Source organism: Schistocerca gregaria, chromosome 1, assembly GCF_023897955.1.
Source record: "Schistocerca gregaria isolate iqSchGreg1 chromosome 1, iqSchGreg1.2, whole genome shotgun sequence".
Taxonomy (NCBI): Eukaryota; Metazoa; Arthropoda; class Insecta; order Orthoptera; family Acrididae; genus Schistocerca; species Schistocerca gregaria.
In genome coordinates, this window is record NC_064920.1 from 373,551,196 (window position 1) to 373,572,957 (window position 21,762).

At 37.7% G+C, this 21,762-nt stretch overlaps 1 protein-coding gene and 1 non-coding gene across 6 annotated transcripts in view; both read right to left on the bottom strand.

Annotated features, from left to right (window-relative positions):
- Positions 1-21,762, bottom strand: part of LOC126347079 (exportin-7) — a 214,861-nt gene that overhangs the window by 96,805 nt on the left and 96,294 nt on the right. For all 5 annotated transcript variants that reach the window (XM_050002240.1, XM_050002241.1, XM_050002243.1 and 2 more), the window contains exons 9-12: positions 21,156-21,349; positions 15,932-16,037; positions 5,786-5,903; positions 3,054-3,145 (exon numbers count right to left, since the gene is read on the bottom strand). In XM_050002240.1, coding sequence (XP_049858197.1) covers positions 3,054-3,145; positions 5,786-5,903; positions 15,932-16,037; positions 21,156-21,349 — 510 coding nt within the window. The remainder of the gene's footprint in view (positions 1-3,053; positions 3,146-5,785; positions 5,904-15,931; positions 16,038-21,155; positions 21,350-21,762) is intronic.
- Positions 3,309-3,383, bottom strand: Trnal-caa (transfer RNA leucine (anticodon CAA)). Its single transcript has one exon. It is a non-coding gene; the product is annotated as a tRNA-Leu (tRNA).

Consider the following 21,762-nt stretch of genomic DNA (forward strand, 5'->3'; position numbering starts at 1 on the left):
CAACTGCGCCAAACACTTGTCATCTTATACAGGTGTTCCCAACTGCAGTGCCTTATTCTGCCTGATTACAAATCTCTGAATTTGAATCACACCCGTATATCAGTTTCTTTGGTGCTTCAGTGTAAAAGAGCTATTTCTCATGAAGTGGTTGTTAAAGGATGCAGATTGATTTTTACCAGATAAAAAAGTTGAGTGTATGACTCTCATAAGCTATTGTCAGAAAAAGAAGGAAGGAAGGAAGGAAGGAAGGAAGAAATAAAGAAAGAAAGAGAATGATGAAGGTTGTGGAAAACTTTAACAATATTCACAAGAAAGTAAATAATTCTTTAAACATACCAGCAAACAATGCGATTTCAGACACCAAGGAGGATTTTGGATAGTACGGTTTATTTGCTCTTTCTTTTTGGCTGTGTAACAACCAAATTGTCGCTTGTTTTTACTTCTGCACACCAATTATTTTAAGTGCAAGATGGTATTTATCATGTTCTGTGATTTATTTTGGGACAACTGTTTACCAACGTAAATGCTTGATGACCAGTCAAAGTGATGAAAAGTCGCACATTATTGTCATGTGAAACTGCAGTTGTTGATAATCTCAGTACCTTACAACATTGAGACAATCCTTGTACAAGTTGGTCAAATTTTTCATGTAATATTATAAAATAATGACACTTTTTTCAAAACTGTGCACTGTGTGTGATGCTTTTGGACAATGTGAGGTTGTATAAAAGCAGGAAAGGTACTGCCGTACAGTGTCAATCCACCTGGATCCCTTAGGTAAAGTTGCCTTTCTGTATGGAAAAAGGGTATGATTTTTATAGTATACGTAGATCGTCCCTACACAATGAAGTGCGAGAAATACATCCAAAAAAACTGGAAAGAGAACCAGTACTAAATGTGGAAGAAAAAGGAATGTTGAAGCAAGGTATCTTGAGTGCTCCACATTGGGGGATTTCCTTTCACTAAAGGGATATTAGATATTTAGTGAATCACCACCTTGATAAATCTGGCTGAAAAAAGAAAAAATTTCTAACCATTTACCGCAAATAAAATGGGTGCATTTCTTCCTCAAGCGGATTCAGAGAATTTCTCCTTTTGCTTGCATGAAAACACCAACATAGCTCATGTGGAAATGAACAAAGAGAGTTAAAATTTATTTCTCCAATAAAGAGCCAAAATGGAAAATCTCCTGCCTAGCACCATAATCAACTATGACAAAACCAACATGCCAGATGATCTCGGCAAGCAGCAGATAATTAAAAAACGAAGGAGTAAGCACACTTACAAAGTGATGAATTCATCAAAATCTAGTGTTTCGATAATTATGGCAGCAAGTGATGACACTTAACTGCTTAATCCACACATCATTTATAAATATGAGCATTTGTGGGACAAGTGGCAAGAAGGTGGTCTACAAGAAACCCGTTTCGACAGGGGAAAAAAGCAGATGGGTTGATCTGCTGATACCAGAAGACTGGTTCTTTACAGTCACTTTGCCCTATTTGAAGAAACAAAATAGGCCAACATTGATGGTTGGGGATAACTTTTTCAGTCACAAGTTTTTGCAAGTTATCAGAGAATGTGATTGGAACAATATTTCATTAATTCTCCTTCCTCCTAACAGCACCCAGTCCCTCCAACTGCTGGATATAACCTCTTCCAGATCAATGAAAGCAATGTGGAGAGCCATTTTAATTTAATGGAAGAAGTACACTCGTGGAACCATTTCCAAGGATGCTTTTTCATCTCTTCTGAAGCAGATATTGACTAAATTTCAGCAAACTCTGCTGAAAACATTGGTGCAAGGGAAGTACATAAGAAATTCTTGCACTCAAGTGACGACAGTATACACATATTTGTGTAATGTCCCTGATGAAGACGCAATGCAAAAAGGCCAAATTTTGCAAGTACTTCCTCCACCATTTGAGATGAGAGGGATGTTTATTGTTAGAGAAGATGTGCTTTAGACTTATGCCATCACAACTTTATGACCAATGTTTGAAGTATCTGCAACTTAATTTTGAGTGTTGAGTAAGAATACCAATTTTGATCTTTAAGTAGAATTTATTTGTTTTGTTTCTGTTTCTAATATTTCTATAATTTGTAATTCGATTTGCTAGAAAATAAAAATTGACTTAACATACAAAATTAATTATCTTATTCCTTAGCACTTATTAACAATGATGGAAACCTTAGGACATGCTAAATGTCACTAAAATCTAATATTAAGTCAATTTCTGTCTGAATTCCCCTGATATACTTTGAAACTTTGGTGAGGTGATTTTGGACACTTTATCTATCTGTCTCTCAGGCAAATATAGGTACACAAATAACCCCACTTGACGATATGATTAATTTTGTACTCAGTCATGGTAGTGTAAGTGTACTGAGCTATAGCGAGTATGGATAAAAGATAGCTGCAACTCTTTCAATTTGGAGGGGGTTGGGAAAGGACAGGGAGAGAGAGATGACAACAGATATGAAAGGAATGATATGAAAGAAAGAACAAAGGGGTTCAACGGGAGAAGAGGAGTTGAAGAATGGGCATAAAGGAGACAAAACTTTGAATACTGAGTGTCAGCTATGTAATACATGTCATCCACAGTCATTAATAAAATGACAAGCCGGAGCACATAAAAAAAAAATAAAGAATGTAAGAATATGAGAAAGTGGCAAATAAAATTTTATATCTCAAAACAGGTTGACTTATGCACATATTTTACACTTTAGAGAAGAGTGTTTGTTTTTCCTCTTGGTGATATAGAAGCACAAGTTATTTTTAAATAAGTTTATAGTTTGTACTGCACAAGACATTAACACAATATATCCATGTATTTATGTGACTGAATTCACTAGGAGACATACAATAAATGCAGAGAAGTTTGAAAGAAAATGAAAGGAACATGACTGACTGTACCATCTACAACTATCGTTCAAGGTTATCTTGTACATATTCACTTCAGAAACCACGAAAACCAATTACATTTGAAATTTCTGTGTAGATTATGTAATCTGAAAATATGTTAGAAATATGAGTATAAAATTTATCTTACATTTTCCTAATGAACACACTAAGGACCATGGATTCATCATTTAACCCAAGAACTTCAGATAATCTTCTATACACTTTGGAGTTTTTCTGAACCTAGAAAAAAAAAAAAATAATAATAATAATAATAGAGAGAAAGCAATCACAGTTACTAACTTAATTTTGAATACATTATGGGAAAGGCAGTCATCAATGTCTTACAAATATTTACTATTAAAAACAGTCTTGATCACGAAACTTCCTGGCAGATTAAAACTGTGTGCCCGACCGAGACTCGAACTCGGGACCTTTGCCTTTTGCGGGCAAGTGCTCTACCAACTGAGCTACCGAAGCACGACTCACGCCCGGTACTCACAGCTTTACTTCTGCCAGTATCCGTCTCCTACCTTCCAAACTTTACAGAAGCTCTTCTGCGAGACATGCAGAACTAGCACTCCTGAAAGAAAGGATACTGTGGAGACATGGCTTAGCCACAGCCTGGGGGATGTTTCCAGAATGAGATTTTCACTCTGCAGCGGAGTGTACGCTGATATGAAACTTCCTGGCAGATTAAAACTGTGTGCCCGACCGACACTCGAACTCGGGACCTTTGCCTTTCGCGGGCAAGTGCTCTACCAACTGAGCTACCGAAGCACAGTATCCTTTCTTTCAGAAGTGCTAGTTCTGCATGTCTCGCAGAAGAGCTTCTGTAAGGTTTGGAAGGTAGGAGACGGATACTGGCAGAAGTAAAGCTGTGAGTACCGGGTGTGAGTCGTGCTTTTGTAGCTCAGTTGGTAGAGCACTTGCCCGCAAAAGGCAAAGGTCCCGAGTTCGAGTCTCGGTCGGGCACATAGTTTTAATCTGCCAGGAAGTTTCATATCAGCGCACACTCCGCTGCAGAGTGAAAATCTCATTCTGGAAACATCCCCCAGGCTGTGGCTAAGCCATGTCTCCACAGTATCCTTTCTTTCAGGAGTGCTAGTTCTGCATGTCTCGCAGAAGAGCTTCTGTAAAGTTTGGAAGGTAGGAGACGGATACTGGCAGAAGTAAAGCTGTGAGTACCGGGCATGAGTCGTGCTTCAGTAGCTCAGTTGGTAGAGCACTTGCCCGCGAAAGGCAAAGGTCCCGAGCTCGAGTCTCGGTCAGGCACACAGTTTTAATCTGCCAGGAAGTTTCATATCAGCGCACACTCCGCTGCAGAGTGAAAATCTCATTCTGGAGTCTTGATCACGATTTATTTATCAAGGTGACCAGTTTCGACCACTACTGTGGTCATCTTCAGAGCATTGAGTAGGAACCTCTTTCTGTTGGAGAATCACTACTTTTTCCAACAGAAAGAGGTTCCTACTCAATGGTCTGAAGATGACCACCGTACTGGTCTAAACTGGTCGCCTTGATAAATAAATTGTGATCAAGACTGTTTTTAATGGTAAACAGTTACTAACATTCCATGTAGTTTTGGATAACCAGTTTTAATGGTCTGTCAGCTCTAAAAGCTTCAAGACTAACCATTTTAAAAAATTACAGTAAATGATATTTACTCACCCATCAAGCTTTTGAAGAACCGTAATGTCTATCTGAACTGAATAAAAGACCAATAATCAGTATTATAAAATAAATCAGGATTGTTTTAGTGGTAAGGGTGACTTCTGTTCTACAAAGTGTGTTAAATGCACGCCTGTTATTCATATCAAATTAAAAAGTTGTCACAAGTGCACAACAAAATGATTTAACTGCAAATTCAAACACAGAGTGCAGTATAAACATAATATTTACACACATATCCATCCACGCAAATGGCGGAAAAGTGACCATGAATGTAATACTTTTAAACAAACACAAATAATAATGTAATAACCCTGGAAATGACCTCCTTCATAATTTAACGCTTTTAAGAAACCATGTGAAGGGAGGGGCAGGAGAATCTTAAATTTAACAATAAAGCTGTATTACTATTATTATTATTATTATTAGTTTTTTTGTGCTTCTATCACATAATGTTTTGCATCAGCTGACAGTCATTTATGTGGTAGCAGCCATTATTTTGCAGAGCTTGTTTTTGTAAACAATGTTTTTCTACTGTGTAAATGGTTGCTCTACTTTGACAGCCTAATGGACAGAAAATTCTGAGATTTCTATTTAATTACAATGATCATTAATCAGCTAATGTATTCACAATGACTCCAATTGACAAAAAAAGAAAAAAAATCATGTTTCCCTTGTATTTTGCTATATTCAGCAGTCAACAGGTACAGCATATTTGTAGAAAGTTTCTTTTCATTAATGGGTAGTGTAATCCATTTTATTAAATAAATTGTTCACACAAAGAGTGAGAATATCATTGTCACATGAATAAAAGTATTCAAGAGAGTTTGAATTTAATTTCCATTTTCTGTATGGACAAATATGCATACTGATTGTATAAATTTTGCATTTGATACAATACTAATTACTGAGGGAACAAAAATATTTAAAAAAAAACACCAGTTGAACACAAAATTAATTCAACATATGTGCGACATTAGGGGATAAAACTCTGTACTCAGCACAGCTTACAATTCCCCTTATTTATGTCAACAAGTGTGTTCTGCATGTGTGAAATAAATTACAAACTGTACAGAAACTTATCTATAACAAACCATATTAACAAAATAAATAATTGTGTAACTTCCAGTACCAAATTAAATTTGTGTGTTCAATGTTCACATTACACTGTGCTAACACATTTTACACTAAAAAACTACAGAAACTGGTTACCTGGTCTCCAACATATATTTTTCGAAACTGTTCGAAGAAACTAAGCATTGCTAGTTCCAGCTTTTCACAACCCCCTTGGGCTAATCGAGAATCTGTCAAGTTCATCAGCTGCAGCACCCTGTAACAAAGATATTTATTCCAAGTCATGGTAAACTAGTTCCTTTATACAACAATCGATACAAAAAAAGAGTAACACTAGTATGTTCTACTTAAAATTTTCAATACATAAATTATTCAATAACATTTACGCATACTTTATATTTTAGAAAGTAACTGGCGATCATCTATACTGCGACTGCATCTGCTAATTTATATTAAAAGAGAAATATGTAGAGTTATTAGAATGGATGGAAGTGGAAAATATATGGAGAACTATCATTGTTGAGTGTCTGCTGAAGGATACAGGATGATTTAGACAGAATTTCTATTTGTTATTATGAATGGCAGCTTGCTCTAAATGTGTAAAAATTCAAGTTAATGCAGATGAGTAGAAAAAATAATCTTGCAGTTTTCAAATACAGTATTAGTGGTGTGCTTCTTGACACAATCAGGTAGATTAAATGTCTAGGCACAATGCTGCGAACCCACATGAAATCAAACAAGAATCTAAAGATTGTGATGGGGAACGGGGTTTACACAATTTCAGTTTATTGGGAGAATTCCAGTGAAGTGTAGCTCATCTATAAAGGAGACTGCATGGGGAACACTAATGTGACCTATTTTTGAGTACTCCTCTCGAGTGTTTCGGATCCCCACTATGTCGGATTAAAGGAGGACAATGAAGTAATACAGAGGCATGTTAAAAGTAAGTTCGATCAACAGGCAAATATTATGGAGATGCCCCATAAATTCTAATGGGAACCCCTGGAAGGGAGACAACGTTTTCTCAAAACTCTATAGAGAAAACGTAACATTTTCAGATGACTGCAAATGATTCTACTGCCACCAGCATACATCTTGCTGAAGGACTGTGAAGATGAAAGGGATTATGGTTCATGCAGATGCTTATAGACAATCACTTTTTCCAACCGCCAAAAATGGATGGAAAAAGAAACAGGTAAGGAAAAGACTAGCAGTGGTACAAAAGGTAACCTACCTACATCCCCCTCCACCCTTACACCGTATAGTGTCCTGCAAAGCATTTATGTAGATGTAGGTGCGAGCCCCCAGTGAAAGAAAATGAAAGATAACACTACAGTCAATATTTATATTGGCGTAACCTTTTAACTGGGTTTTTGGGGACTTGTGATGTCCTACTATGACCCTTAACATGAGGAAATTAGCTTGACCAGATGAGAAATAATATAACAATCTTTCAAATTTAAATCCTCATCTCTCTCAGTGAAGCTATACTAAGATTCGCAAAAGATTGTTCAAATAGATATCAGTACCAAATTTCCAATTTGCGCTATCTGCAAGTAAGGTCTATGGTGCCCGCCTGGTGAGCCGTGCGGTCTAGCGCATTGCTTTCTGGACTGGGAAGGAGCGCCTGGTCCCCAGCACGAATCCGCCCGGCGGACCTGTGTCAAGGTCCAGTGAGCCGACCAGTCTGTGGATGGTTTTTAGGCGGTTTTCCATCTATCTCGGTGAATGCAGGCTGGTTTCCCTTGTTCCGTCTCAGCTACACTATGTTGGTGACTGCTGCGCAAACAAGTTCTCCACGTACAAGCACACCACCATTACTCTACCATGCAAACATAGGGGTTACACTCATCTGGTGTGAGATGTTCCCTGGGGTGGATCCACCGGGGACTGAACTGCACAATAACCCTGAAAGAGTGGTTCGGTGTGGGGCGGCAGAGGGGTGAAGTGGACTGTGGTAGTCGTTGTGGGGTAGTGGACCACTGTGGCTGTAGTGGGGACGGAGCTTCTCCATAATGTCTAGGCCCCCAGTTAGCATACAATACAAAGTCTATGGTAGAAAAGAATCTTCCAAAGCGGACATAAGATGAGTTTCCTTTACTTTACATCTATGGTCACAAACTTTTTGTTAACAGATTACTGATTTCGGTCTATAATGACCATCATCAGATCTGTTCCATAAAAACACAGCTGCAATACATTAGGACTTGGTTTTTATGAAACACATCTGATGATGGTCATTATAGAGCAAAACCGGTAATTTGTTAACAAAACGTTCGTGACCATAGACGTAAAGTAAAGGAAACTTATTGCATATACAGGTCACTGTTTTATTCGTGACAATGTCGCAGCTTGTGGACATAAGATGCTTGGCCTCTATTTAAAATACAATGCACACTGGCAGACTGAGACAACTTAGGACAAATGTTTGTCAGGGGAAAAAAAAAAGGCATTAACGCTCTCAAGAAAAGGTAAGGGTTTAGGAAGATCCATACTAACTCTGAATGCCCCTTTGCCAAGTGGGCAATATCATGGTAACACGGAAATTGCGATGATCATAAGTGAACCACGAATAGTTACAGCAACTGTATATAACTGGACAGTGAAAGCAATGCAGCTAAAGTGTTATGTCTAAGTGACGAACTCAGCTTACCCTTTGCTCTAACTTCAAGTGCATAATGTTGAACGGTTGAAGCATAATACAAGTAAATGTATGTGCGCTAGCTAAGCTACGATACACAGTTCTTGAAATTATTCATGTTTTAATGAGGAATGCAGCCATTCATTTGTAAGGAATACTGTATCTTTGTACTGATAAAGTTCAGTGAGTATTTGGAGTGTCACAATGGGGGTGAAGGGAGGCACCTTTTTTTGTACCATACATGTGTAAACCGGCCTCAGATTGATCATTCTGAGATTTAGCAAGTTGGGTAGCCCCCACGTGTTGCATTTTCCTCCCCAGTAATTAGAATATTTTTTTCCAAATGCAGTGAATTGCCAAAAATAGTCATGTATGTAATAGATAGTAGGGACCAGGGTATATATGAAAGAAAAGAAGTGGTGGGGGGACAACAGGTGTTTTTGGGATTTCATGGTTAAAAATATACTTTTCCCTCAAAATACAATATTCCTGAGTGACAAAACAACATAAAATGCATGAGAGTACACATTTTCTGTGTTAAGTGACAATATACTCTCCCTTAGAGCTGTACATATTATCGGTCTATAAACGGTAAAGGTTTCACACACCGGCATAGAACTTCTTTGCACTTGAAATGAAACACAGCAAAAAACAATGTACACAGCAAATTTTTGTATTACAAATGTACAAATATGAAGTCCACCAAATACATCACATTAGCTTCCAAAGCACTGAAATCAAGATTGCACTGTGTGATGTGCTTTTGTCAGCCAATGACAGCTCGTGTCAAGTGATCTCAGTAGCCAATGGTAGCGATATTCAGAGCACAGGATCCACGATGCAGTCAGCCAACAGCAACATACACTTCAGTAGCGCAAACACACAAGAAAAAGTTAGTGGTTAAAATTAGCATACATACTGTAAAGCTACAGGAAAAGCTAAGCTTTCACATATAATACTGGTGTGCATTTCTAAGATAAGCACACACAAATGTGACAGTAAAGTTTGAAATTGTGGCATAAATGCCTGGTATTCTGGTCCAAAATTTTTTTTTTACGTCGCAGGTGCTCAAAAGTTTAAGTTATGGGTAAAAGTCAAACACTCCATGACTTAAGAAATTATTCATGTATACTCAAATACAACAAAATTTATCTGGTGTAAAAGAAAATTAAATTTGAAAGTAAGGTTTCTCAAACCACCATTAAAGCAGTTTGTTGTCATGAAGTATATTCATCCTGACAGCTTTAACACATTTTGCCATTGGAAGGTGCTTGTGTGTTCACTGTGTTTTGTCACTGTAAATGTTATAATTTTTTTTCTCAACTAAAGATTTAGTTTGGTGTTAGTCTCCCGTTAATGTTTCACTGTGGCATTATTATTCTGCAGTAGTGGGCTAAAGGGAATTTCTTTGTCAGAGTATCAGATTTACAAGTCAAAATTACAATAATTTAACTGAAAACTAAAACAATCCTTGGAATCCTAACATACATATTTCATTATAATAACCTGCAGTATTCTACTAGGTGTGATTCAGAAGCTTCAAGACTGATTCATTTCTGAGTAGGGGAGTGTGTGCGGACCAGTTCCGCGCCGGGTGGGGGAAGAAGTGAGGGATCTCGGGGAATGAACTGACGCTGCGGCAGTTGCCAACGAACCCTGGAGAGTGCACATTGCTTGCAGTGTGAGTGTGTGTCATTGACCTCGGTCGAAAAGTGGGAAAGGCGGAAATGGAGCAGCGTTAAGCGATTAAGTTTTGCTTGCGACTGAACAAAACCACCACGGAGACTCGGTATGATTCAAGATGCCCTTAAGGAAGAAGCCATGCCCCATGCAATGGTTTTCATGTGGCACAAACATTTCAAAGATAGCTGCGGGAATGTTGAAGACAACGACCGCTTCGGGAGGCCATCATCAAGCCGAACGGATCAAAATGTGGAGTGTGTGTGGGAACTTTTAAACAATGGCCGTCGTCTTAGTGTGAGTGCTGCGCTGCTTGAGGGATCGAGTTTGCTGCGTCCACCCGGTGATCAAGAGCAACTGAATTCTCCACCACGACAACGTGCTCACTCACAAGTCGGGTGCTGCCGCCGAAGTTTTGGTCAAGTTCAACGTGACAACACTGCCGCAGCCACACTACAGCCCCGACTTGGCTCCAACTGACTTTCTCCTCTTCCCCCAAATCATGACAAGCCTAAAAGGGAAGTGATGAGACTCCATCAATGCCATCCAGCAGGCTTCGACAAGAGCCCTTGACAGCATGACGCCTAAGGCCTTCCAGAAGGACTACAAACAGTGGAAGACGAGCTGGCAGTGCTGAGTTGATGCTGAAGGACCATATTTTGAAGAATTTCAGTCTGCTGTACTTAAATGTCCAATAAATTTCTAGTTCTGAGTTAAGTCTTGAAACTTTTGACTCACACCCTACATACTACAATATTTCAACTTTAAGGTAACATATTTTATTTTCCCTGCAATTAATTATTTATCTTCCATGTTAATTGAATTTAAAATTCTGAGGGGCTGCCACACATCAATGTAAATTCTATAGTACTTACTGTAAGACTCTGTACTTTGATTACGTACTTCTGCTGCCCAAATTTTTCAGAATAACGTTACATAAAGCACTAATTAATTGCATTATTAATTAACAATTTTATAATCATCATTTAAGACTGATTATGCCTTTCAGCATACAGTCTGGAACATAGTCCTCCTTATAAAATTCCTCCATGATCCACTATTCAGTGCTAACATTGGTGCCTCTTCTGATATTAAGCCTATTACTTCAAAATCATTCCTAACCGAATCCATGTACCTTCTCCTTGGTCTGCCCAGACTCCTCCTACCCTCTACTGCTGAACCCATGAGTCTCTTGGGTAACCATGCTTCTCCCATGCGTGTAACATGACCCCACCATCTAAGCCTGTTCGCCCTGACTGCTACATCTATAGAGTTCATTCCCAGTTTTTCCTTTGACTTCCTCATCGTGGACACTCTCCTGCCACTGTTCCTATCTACTAGTACCTGTAGTCATCCTAGCTACTTTCATATCCGTAACCTCAACCTTATTGATAATGTAACGTGAATCCACCCAGCTTTCGCTTCCATACAACAAAGTTGGTCGAATGATCGAACTGTGCACAGATAACTTAGTCTTGGTACTGACTTCCTTCTTGCAGAAGAGAGTAGATCGTAGCTGAGTGCTCACTGCATTAGCTTTGCTACACCTCACTTCCAGTTTTGTCACTATGTTGCCATCCTGCGAGAATATGCATCCTAAGTACTTGAAACCATCCACCTGTTCTAGCTTTGTTCCTCCTATTTGGCACTCTATCCATTTATATCTCTTTCCCACTGACATTACTTTCGTTTTGGAGATGCTAATCTTCATACCATAGTCCTTACATTTCTGATCTAGCTCTGAAATATTACTTTGCAAACTTTCAATCGAATCTGCCATCACACAACTAAGTCATCCGCATATGCAAGACTGCTTATTTTGTGTTCACATATCTTAATCTCACTCAGCCAGTCTATTGTTTTCAACATATGATCCATAAATAATATGAACAACAGTGGAGACAGGTTGCAGCCTTGTCTTACCCCTGAAACTATTGTGAACCATGAACTCAATTTACTGTCAACTCTAACTGCTGCCTGACTATCCATGTAAAGACCTTTAATTGCTTGCAAAAGTTAGCCTCCTATTCCATAATCTCGTAGAACAGACAATAACTTCCTCCTAGGAACCCGGCCATATGCCTTTTCTAGATCTATAAAGCATAAATACAATTCTCTGTTCCACTCATAACACTTCTCCATTATTTGCCGTAAGCTAAAGATCTGGTCCTGACAACCTCTAAGAGGCCTAAACCCACACTGATTTTCATCCAATTGGTCCTCAACTAATACTCGCACTTTCCTTTTAACAATACCTGAGAAGATTTTACCCACAACGCCGATTAAAGAGATACCTCTGTAGTTGTTACACTCTTTCCGACTTAATTTCAACCACCCCAGCTGCTTTATTGCACTGCAATCTATTGACCATTTTCTCCACTTCCTCAAATGTGATCCTATTTCTATCATCATTCCTATCCCAATGCACATCGAAATCTGAAACATTACTGATCGTATTTTCACCTATGTTGAGCAACTCTTCAAAATATTCCCTCCATCTGCCCGAGGAATCCACAGGATTCACCAGCAGTTTTCCTGACCTGTCCAAAATACCTGTCATTTCCTTCTTACCTCCCTTTCAAAGACTGCTAATTACACACCAGAATGGTTTTCCAGCAGCTTGACCCAAAGTCTCCAACCTGTTTCCGAAGTCTTCCCAAGATGTCTTCTTGGATGCTGCAATTATCTGTTTGGCTTTGTTTCTTTCTTCAACATAACTTTCTCTGTCTACCTGAGTTCTAGTATGTAGCCATTTTTGATACGCCTTCTTTTTCCTTTTACAGGCTGCCTTGACTGTGTCATTCCACCAAGCTGTTTGCTTCATCCTACCTTTACACACTACTGTTCCAAGCCACTTCTAGTACAGTGTCCCTGTACCTTGTCCATTCCTTTTCCAATGACTGTAATTGACTACATTCAACTACCTGGTACCTTTCTGAGATCAATGTTATGTACTCGTGCCTGATTTCCTTACCCTGAAGTTTCTCCACTCTTATCCTCCTACATATGGACCTGACCTCTTGCACTTTCGGCCTCACAATACCAATTTCACTGCAGATTAAATAATGATCAGTGTCATCAAAGAATCCCCTGAATACACGTGTGTCCCTCACAGCCTTCCTGAATTCCTGATCTGTTATTATATAGTCAATGACAGATTTGTTCCCCTACCTTCCCAAGTATACCGGTGAATGTTCGTATGTTTAAAATAGGAGTTTGTGATTACTAAGCCCATACTGGAACAGAAATCCAAGAGTTGTTTCCCGTTCCTGTTGGCCTCCATATCCTCTCCAAATTTACCCATAACCTTTTCATACCCTTCTGTTCGATTTCCAATCCTGGCATTAAAATCACCCATGAGCAGAACACCGTCCTTGTCCTTTACTCTAACAACTACATCACTGAGTGCATCATAAAAACTATCCATCTTATCTTGATCTGTCCCTTCATAATGCGAATATACTGACACAATCCTAAGTTTCTTGCTAGACACTGTCAAATCTATCCACATCAGTCGTTCGTTTACATACCTTATTGCAACTACACTGGGTTCCATTTCTTTCCTGATGTAAAGCCCTACACCCCATTGTGCTATTCCTGCTTTGGCTCCTGACAGGTAGACCTTGTATTCTCCCACTTCCTGTTCTTTCTCACCCTTTACCCGAATGTCACTAACAGCTAAAACGTCCAGCCCCATCTTACTTGTAGCCTCTGACAGCTCTACCTTCTTCCCAGAGTAGCCCCCATTGATGTTAATAGCTCCCCATTTCATTACCATTTGTTTGCCAAGTCATATCTTAGGAGTCCCTGGTTTGTCAGTTAGAGGTGGGACTCCGTCACCTCCAAAGGTCCGAGGTATTTTGCTCTGATTGTTGCACAGCATCATATTTAAAGTACCAGGGAAGCAGGTTGCTAGCCTTACTTGCCCCGAGTCCCATTGAGTTTTACACCTAACGGTTGAGGGACTAACCGGTGGATTTGGTAGTCTTTGCCGTATGAGCACAAAGGTGACCACGACTCACAATATGTCCGAGATGCCCAGCCTCATTCCAAAGTAACTGGTATCCCGACTGTCAGGACCACTTACTTGGCCACTCATACATTGCCTGTGGTTCATGGACTAGGACACAACAGGAACCCACACCATGAACCACAAATTTATATATATATCTTTGTTTTTAGATATATTTTTCCCACATGGGATGTTTCTGTTGATGTGACTTACCAAACAAAAGTGCTGGCAGGTCGATAGACACACAAACAAACACAAACATACACACAAAATTCAAGCTTTAGCAACCAATGGTTGCTTCTTCAGGAAAGAGGGAAGTAGAGGGAAGGACAAAAGGATGTGGGTTTTAAGGGAGAGGGTAAGGAGTCATTCCAATCCCGGGAGCGGAAAGACTTACCTTAGGGGGAAAAAAAAGGACAGGTACACACACACACACACACACACACACACACACACACACACACACACACACACACAAGCAGACATTTGTAAAGGCAAAGAGTTTTCAAAACTCTTTGCCTTTACAAATGTCTGCTTGTCTGTGTATGTGCGGATGGATATGTGTGTATACCTGTCCTTTTTTTCCCCCTAAGGTAAGTCTTTCCGCTCCCGGGATTGGAATGGCTCCTTACCCTCTTCCTTAAAACCCACATCCTTTGGTCTTTCCCTCTCCTTCCCTCTTTCCTGATGAAAAAACCGTTGGTTGCGAAAGCTTGAATTTTGTGTGTATGTTTGTGTGTCTATCGACCTGCCAGCACTTTCGTTTGGTAAGTCACATCATCTTTGTTTATATATATATATATATATATATATATATATATATATATATATATATATATATATGATTTTCAATATGCCATTTATTCAAGTAAATGACCTTTCATTTACTCATTACATTGCAGAGGAAAAACAGTGTCTATTTATTTTTCTTAATCTATAATCAGGAACTGTTTCTGTAATCCACAATTGAAGTAACACCCATGTCCCCAACATGGAAAATGTACACCAGTCGCTCCTGCTGATATGTTAAACAATAATAATTGTACCTCATTCGCAAGATGTTTCATGCCCAGCCACTTATTACTCAATAATTCAGTGACAACTTTTGATAATTACTTTTAATGTGAACTTGTACATGTTTGTTTTGAACTTTGACAATGACCTATCATGACTATGTTGTACAGTGAGAACAAAGTCTTACTAGGTACTTCTAACGGACGTTAATGCATCCATGCAGGTTGAAGAACAGAGTAATATCCTGCCTAAATTGTGTTATCATTGTATATAGCAATTTATTACATGACTTCTTTTGATCAATTTTTTGCCACATTTGCACAGTAAACTATGGTGTTGGCACTAGGTTACTGCACTCTCACTACAACCACTGTATAATATATACTGAGTGTAGTACACGGCTATCAATTTATCTATACCAAACTGAAGTAATGAGGCCTGAACTGGGCATAAAAAGTATTTATGACAATACTGATGTGGTACTAAACTGTTTGAACTTCAGGTTTTGGTGTGTACTACATTACTGACAATAGCATACTTTCAGCACAATTTTTTCAGCCAGTTTTCAGCAGTGGCAACGGCTACCTTCGACATCTGTGCAGGTAAATTGGGTAGGCTGCATTATACCTTGACGAAACCTTGGGGCAAGAAGCTATGTGGGAGACTAAGAAGCTTGCTTCTGCGACTTGCAGACAAATATCAGCAAAGTGAATATCTCCTCCAATTCCAGCATTCCACACACATTTAATGCACCACAAAACTTAAATATGGTGTACACACTGCTGTTAAGATAAAACTCCTTTGCATATTAAGTTGTTCTTAATGACATAATGAATAAGACTGGAATGCCTCTTATTTGAATGGAATAAGGAAGAGCTGCTAACTTACACAAGTACATATTTTTAACATTGAAAAGCAACGTGGATCAGTTAAATACCTGCAGACTAGTTCTCCATCCATTGCATCATGTTCTTCATTACTATTGAATGAAACTCTTCCTCCTATCGCTGAACCTATGATGTATACTAACCACGTAAGCCTTCCTGTAATAGAAAATTTATTTACTCCAAAAAATTAACAGCACAGTTTTGCACATAAGTAATAGCATAATATCAAGCAATGGAAAATACAGGATGGAATATAACAATATTATGAAAAGGAAAGTTGCTATTCATCCTACAGCAGAGATGCTGAGTTGCAGATAGGCACAACAAAAAGACTCTCACAATTAAAGCATTCAGCCATTAAAGCCTTCGCCAACAATAGAGGATGGATGGATGGACAGACGGATGAACACACACACACACACACACACACACACACACACACACACACACACACACACACACACACACAATTGCAGTCTCAGGCTACTGAAACCACACTGCATAGCATAATACTTATTTCCCAAATGGAACTTGATTTCAAGCAGATAAAATGGAATTTGAAAACAAAAAAACTGAAATCAGTGGAAAGTGATTGAAAAAACTTGTTACCTTACAACCTGCACTAGTCTACTTATATTTTTATTTGTTAAAACATGGACATCAACAATTATTTAAGACTTGCTTTAAATGCGCTAATAATTTAAAACACAATGGGAGAGCTTTTGCCCCCACTGAGCTTGGGTCTGCGGTTTTTTTTGTAACAGCACAGCCTGCAGTGTCATGCCCACATTAACCATTGTGTGATCGCAGGATGTAAGTTGAGTGCTACGTTACATGAACATATACACAGTTTTAAACGTGTAACATGCACCTAAATTAATGGTGCTAGTGATACAGGTTTTATGATGCGACATTTGCAGCAACAAGGACAATTACTGTGGGTGCCATTCAAACAAACATGTGCTGAGGTTACTGTAGTATCATATGTCATTGCTGAATTTTTGTACATCAAGTTTTTACTGACTGTCCTGATTCTTAACATTCAAGGGTTAATAGATAAATTTGATATTCTGTACATACTGGCTTCATAAAGAACTTTGATATTACTGGTATAGCTGAACACTGGATGAAGTCTGATCTCATTAATTTAGCTTGTATCCCAAATTTTAAACTAGCATCTCATTTTTGCCGGACAAATAAAAAGTGAGGTGGCTCTGTTACTATAGTTTTAGAACCACTGCCTACAACAAAATATTTAGCTTCTGAATAAATTTTTGAAGTATATGTCTGCTATGTTGTACCTTATAAAATGGAAATTATTTGTATTTACGGAACCCCAATGTTAGACATTAAGAAAAAATTTCTTTAAGGATTTGAACACTATTATGGTATTCTTAATGAAAGAGAATGTAATTACAATGGCAGATTTTAATACTGATTTCAACCTGAGTAATTCAAATAATTTAGAACTAAACAGCCTAATAAATAGTTATGGTATGCATAGTATGCTCAAAAATATTATCACTAGGCCTGGCCATATAAAATGGCGGAACTTGTATAAATAGCTACTATTATTAATACTGTCATCCTTCAAAATATTATACAAACATTACTGATACACTTTATTCTGATCACTACGCAATTTAAGTATAGAAACAGTTATTAGCAATAATTCCGAGTTATCCATGTTGAATAAGACTCAGTGAAGTATTAGTGGCTACAACACACCTGTATTTTTAGGCTATCTCATGCAAATAAACTGGCTATGTGTATATGGCAGAACAGCATTTCAATAGGTTCTTTGGATTACTTGTGGGCATTTAATTTAGGCTTACCACTAAGGAACAAAACAGTTACAACAGCTAGGGCATCAGTTACTAAAAAGATGAAAAGGTGGTACAACCATAATGACAAAAACTTAAAGACCAGTGCCTCAAATACTACTCCATAGCAAAGTACTCTTGTCCACTTGCCTGAACAAGGTATAAACAACTAAAACTCAAATACAGAATGGACATCAGAGAATTTAAAGTAGAATATAATTGCCAATTGTTCGCACAAGCTATTAATAACCCTACACAAATATGGAAGATAACTAATGTCAATTCAGTGCCAGGTAGGAAATATTCTGCGACTATATCCAAGATCAGTGCAAATACTTTTAATAATCATTTTGTAAATAGTGTCACCAATGCTGCAAATAAAATACCCAATAGCAAATATGAACCAAACTATTATTTAGGTGTGGCCTATAAAATGAAAAATATAACAAAATATTTTTCGTTTTGAGCATGTTTCAGTTGAAGATGTGTATACAGCCATTCTCTCACTTAGTTAGAGTGATCAATTTGACATCTACAATATTAATTTCAAGATACTGAAACTTAAGAGTTGCATAGTTTTCAATGTGATAGGATCCGCAGCTGCAATGAAGTTTTTGAAAGATTTCTTGAAGCCTTCAGCTGTCATTCTCTTTATTTCCTGTATGATCATACAATTTTGGCCCTAGGCCTTTTTCAAGCATTTTATGGATGATTTTTTAGTAGCAGATTATGTTGTATATGACGTTGCTTCCATGACATCATGTTATGCTCATAAAATAAATTCGAGGTGTTCCCGCTATTTTAGGAGCACTTTGTGGTATAGCAAAAGTGCTTTGAAATTAATAAGTGTTTTGATGAGGGCTGTTTTCCAGGAAAACAGATCATCAAAGTAATTCCAATCCACAAAAAAGGTGACAACAATTTGGCTAGCAACTACAGGTCAGTTTCACTTGTATCTGTTTTCTCTAATGTAACTGAAAATTTATTGTGTGATCAAATAACATTTATTTATTTTTCTTTTTTTTTAAAAAAATAATCAACTACTCTCTATTAGTCAATTTGGATTTAGGAAAAATTTATGAACTAGTGATGATGTTATGAACTACATAGCTAATTGTCTTGAGGCAAAGAAAGGAAAATTTAATGTAAGCACAAAGTTTTTTTGCTGCTGAAATGATCAAGTCATACTTATCCAATAAAACATTAACTCTTGTCTTCAACAAGTTATTCCAAGGGTCAGTCTTGGACGCCCTTCTCTTCATATTGTACATGAACAACCCTCCAAGCAATATAAGAAATGATTTTTCAAAGTGCTATTTATATGCAGGTGATGTGTGTTTTAGTATGGCATCCAGTTCTCTCAACAACAACACTGATGAGACTGCCTTACTCAAAACAGATATACTCTCTGACTGGTGCAACGCCAATAAACTGTCTACGAATATAGAAAAAATGCGAAAATTAAATATTTCTTACAAGAATAGAACCTTAGAGAATGCAAAGCTACTCATTAGGTTCCTAGGCACCATGTTACATTATAATCTCAGCTGCAGCCACATATTAATTATTTGATGTCAAAAATTTCCAACTCTCTTTTTGCGATTAGAAAGTTGCAAAAGACAGTAGATGAGGCAACCCTGCTTTCTGCATACTATGCCCATATGCATTCCCATCTTACCTAAGTGGCTATCTCATGGAGCAACAACTGTTACTCCAAATGCCTCTTTAAAGCACAAAAAAAGCAGTGAGACTGGTCTGCAAAGTCTCACCTAAAAGGCACTGTAGAAATTTATTCGACACGCTTAGTGTTATGACATTAACATATGTATGTATTTATCACTGTCTTTTATACGTGAAGAAAAACTTACCAATTTTACTGTACATTCCAATGTACAAAGCCATAACACAAGGCAATGTAATGGTATAAAAAAAGAATCTGTTTTTATTCCAAAACAAAAAGCAGTTTTAGGACAACATCAGCTAAGCTGTTCAGCAAACTACCACACCCAATAAAGCGATTGGAGCTGAAAAAATTTAAGGGCTCTGCCAAGAATTGGTTAATTCAAAACTGTTTTTATGCTCTGAAGAAATATTATGGCGATAAATTCTAAATAAACCTATTTCTAATTTTGTCATCATTTAATTGTCTATTTTTGTATGTGTATATACCCTGACATTGCTTATGCCATTTTCACATACATGTAATTGTATTTTTCATTGGCAATAAAAATATACAAACAATAAACAAATAAATATTATGTCATCAATGATGAATAACAAAATGGACAAAGGAAATCAAGCCCAAAGCAAATTATCATAAAGTAACAGGAATCTGCTTTGTTTAACATTCTGAAAAGACAGTACCTTTCACTAAACACAGGGAAACAAATGTCTTCTTCCATCACTATCTGGACTACCGTACTTAACTTTCTTGGGATCATTTTCTATACAAAATTTCATAAACAGATGTGTACATGACCCAATAAATTACCAGTAGTAAAATATCTGTCCAAAACATAATATGAAGGAAAATATGGAAAGGCACATGGACAAAACTGAAAATGTTGTGAAGATCTTGACATTTAGTTTCATTGGTGGCAAACCAATGCAAAAAGTGCTACTTATAAACTGTTACTGGGAAGTATTGGTTACAATACAAATAATGTAAGAAATAAAGATAACCACTCAATGTTCAGGTGAGGCAATTGGTCATCAGCAAGCCTCATAGCTGACGGACAGTGTTAAGTTGAGGGTTGGGAGGAAGAAGGAAATGGAGAGGGAGGGAAATGTGACCAGTAGCCAGGAGGGAGAGGCTGCAAGGGAACACAACGTAGAAATAGAGCAGAGCAAGTGGAAGACTGTGGATAGGAAACTATGAGTTTGGGTTTCGATTAATAGGGTGGTGATGAAGGTATCAAGACAATGGTTAATGGGGGGAGGGGGGGGGGGGGGAGGCAGGGAGGATGCATGTATTTATGTTCTATAGTCATCTTGGATGAATGATGACAAGAGCTTCGCAACATTTTCAGTTTTGTTCATGTGCCTATTGGCAACACACTGTCTCAACTATACAGTTAAGTTTTTACCTTTACTACTGTTATTTATGCCCTCTCTAGAGGATATTCCATTACAATATTAACAAAGGGAAGAATTCCACAACCTCGTTGAGAAGCAATAATAAGAAAGCCTATAATTAGGTGCACATGGCCCTAAATTTCTTGTGTTATTTGAACTGCTTCTGATAGTGATGTATTAAAAATGTTTCTTCAGTAATTACTTTAAAAGGTTACTCTAATGTGAAAAACGATTTCAATAGTCTCTCTTTCATAATTGTCTCTCTCCCACAATTGTAACAAAATGACTATTATACACAAAACATGGAAATAATTTAAAAGGTTCACAGAGAAAGAGCATGTATTAAGACAGCACATTTATGTGGATGTAACCATACCTTCCTGTATGGTAATGTCAATCTGCTGAGAATTTGGATTTGACATTAACTCCTGGTAGGCTCCAGCTGCCTGATCAAACAGTTGAACTAATAGTGTGCATGTCTTCTGGTACTCACAGCGTCCAATAACTGACAGTTGCTCCAACTGCTGCTGTACCATACCCAGATCATCAAGAGGGTCTTCCAAGCCATCTCTACAAGACACAAAAATCAACAGCAATTGAATCACAATTGCTGAAAGCTCACACATTAAAATGAAGATTTCCGATATTATGGTTTTAAACAATTTTATGACGACTTATAATTGCTATACAGTGTTTAGAAACATCCAATGTAACTGCACCATATGTAGTAGCATTGTAAGTAGGAGATAGCTTAATTCAATTCTGTTTCAGTATAATGCTTAAAGAACTGTCTGCAAGCACAGGAAAAACAAGGCAAGTCATTAATTTTGTTTGCACATACCTCAGGCTAAGATTAACAAACAATAAATAGAGGAATACTATACAGTAAATATTTTGTGGAAGAATGCTACTGTTACATATCTTCACTTACAACAATCCAATGACATGAGTCTTTAACATGAACATCTTCCAACAAAAACAAT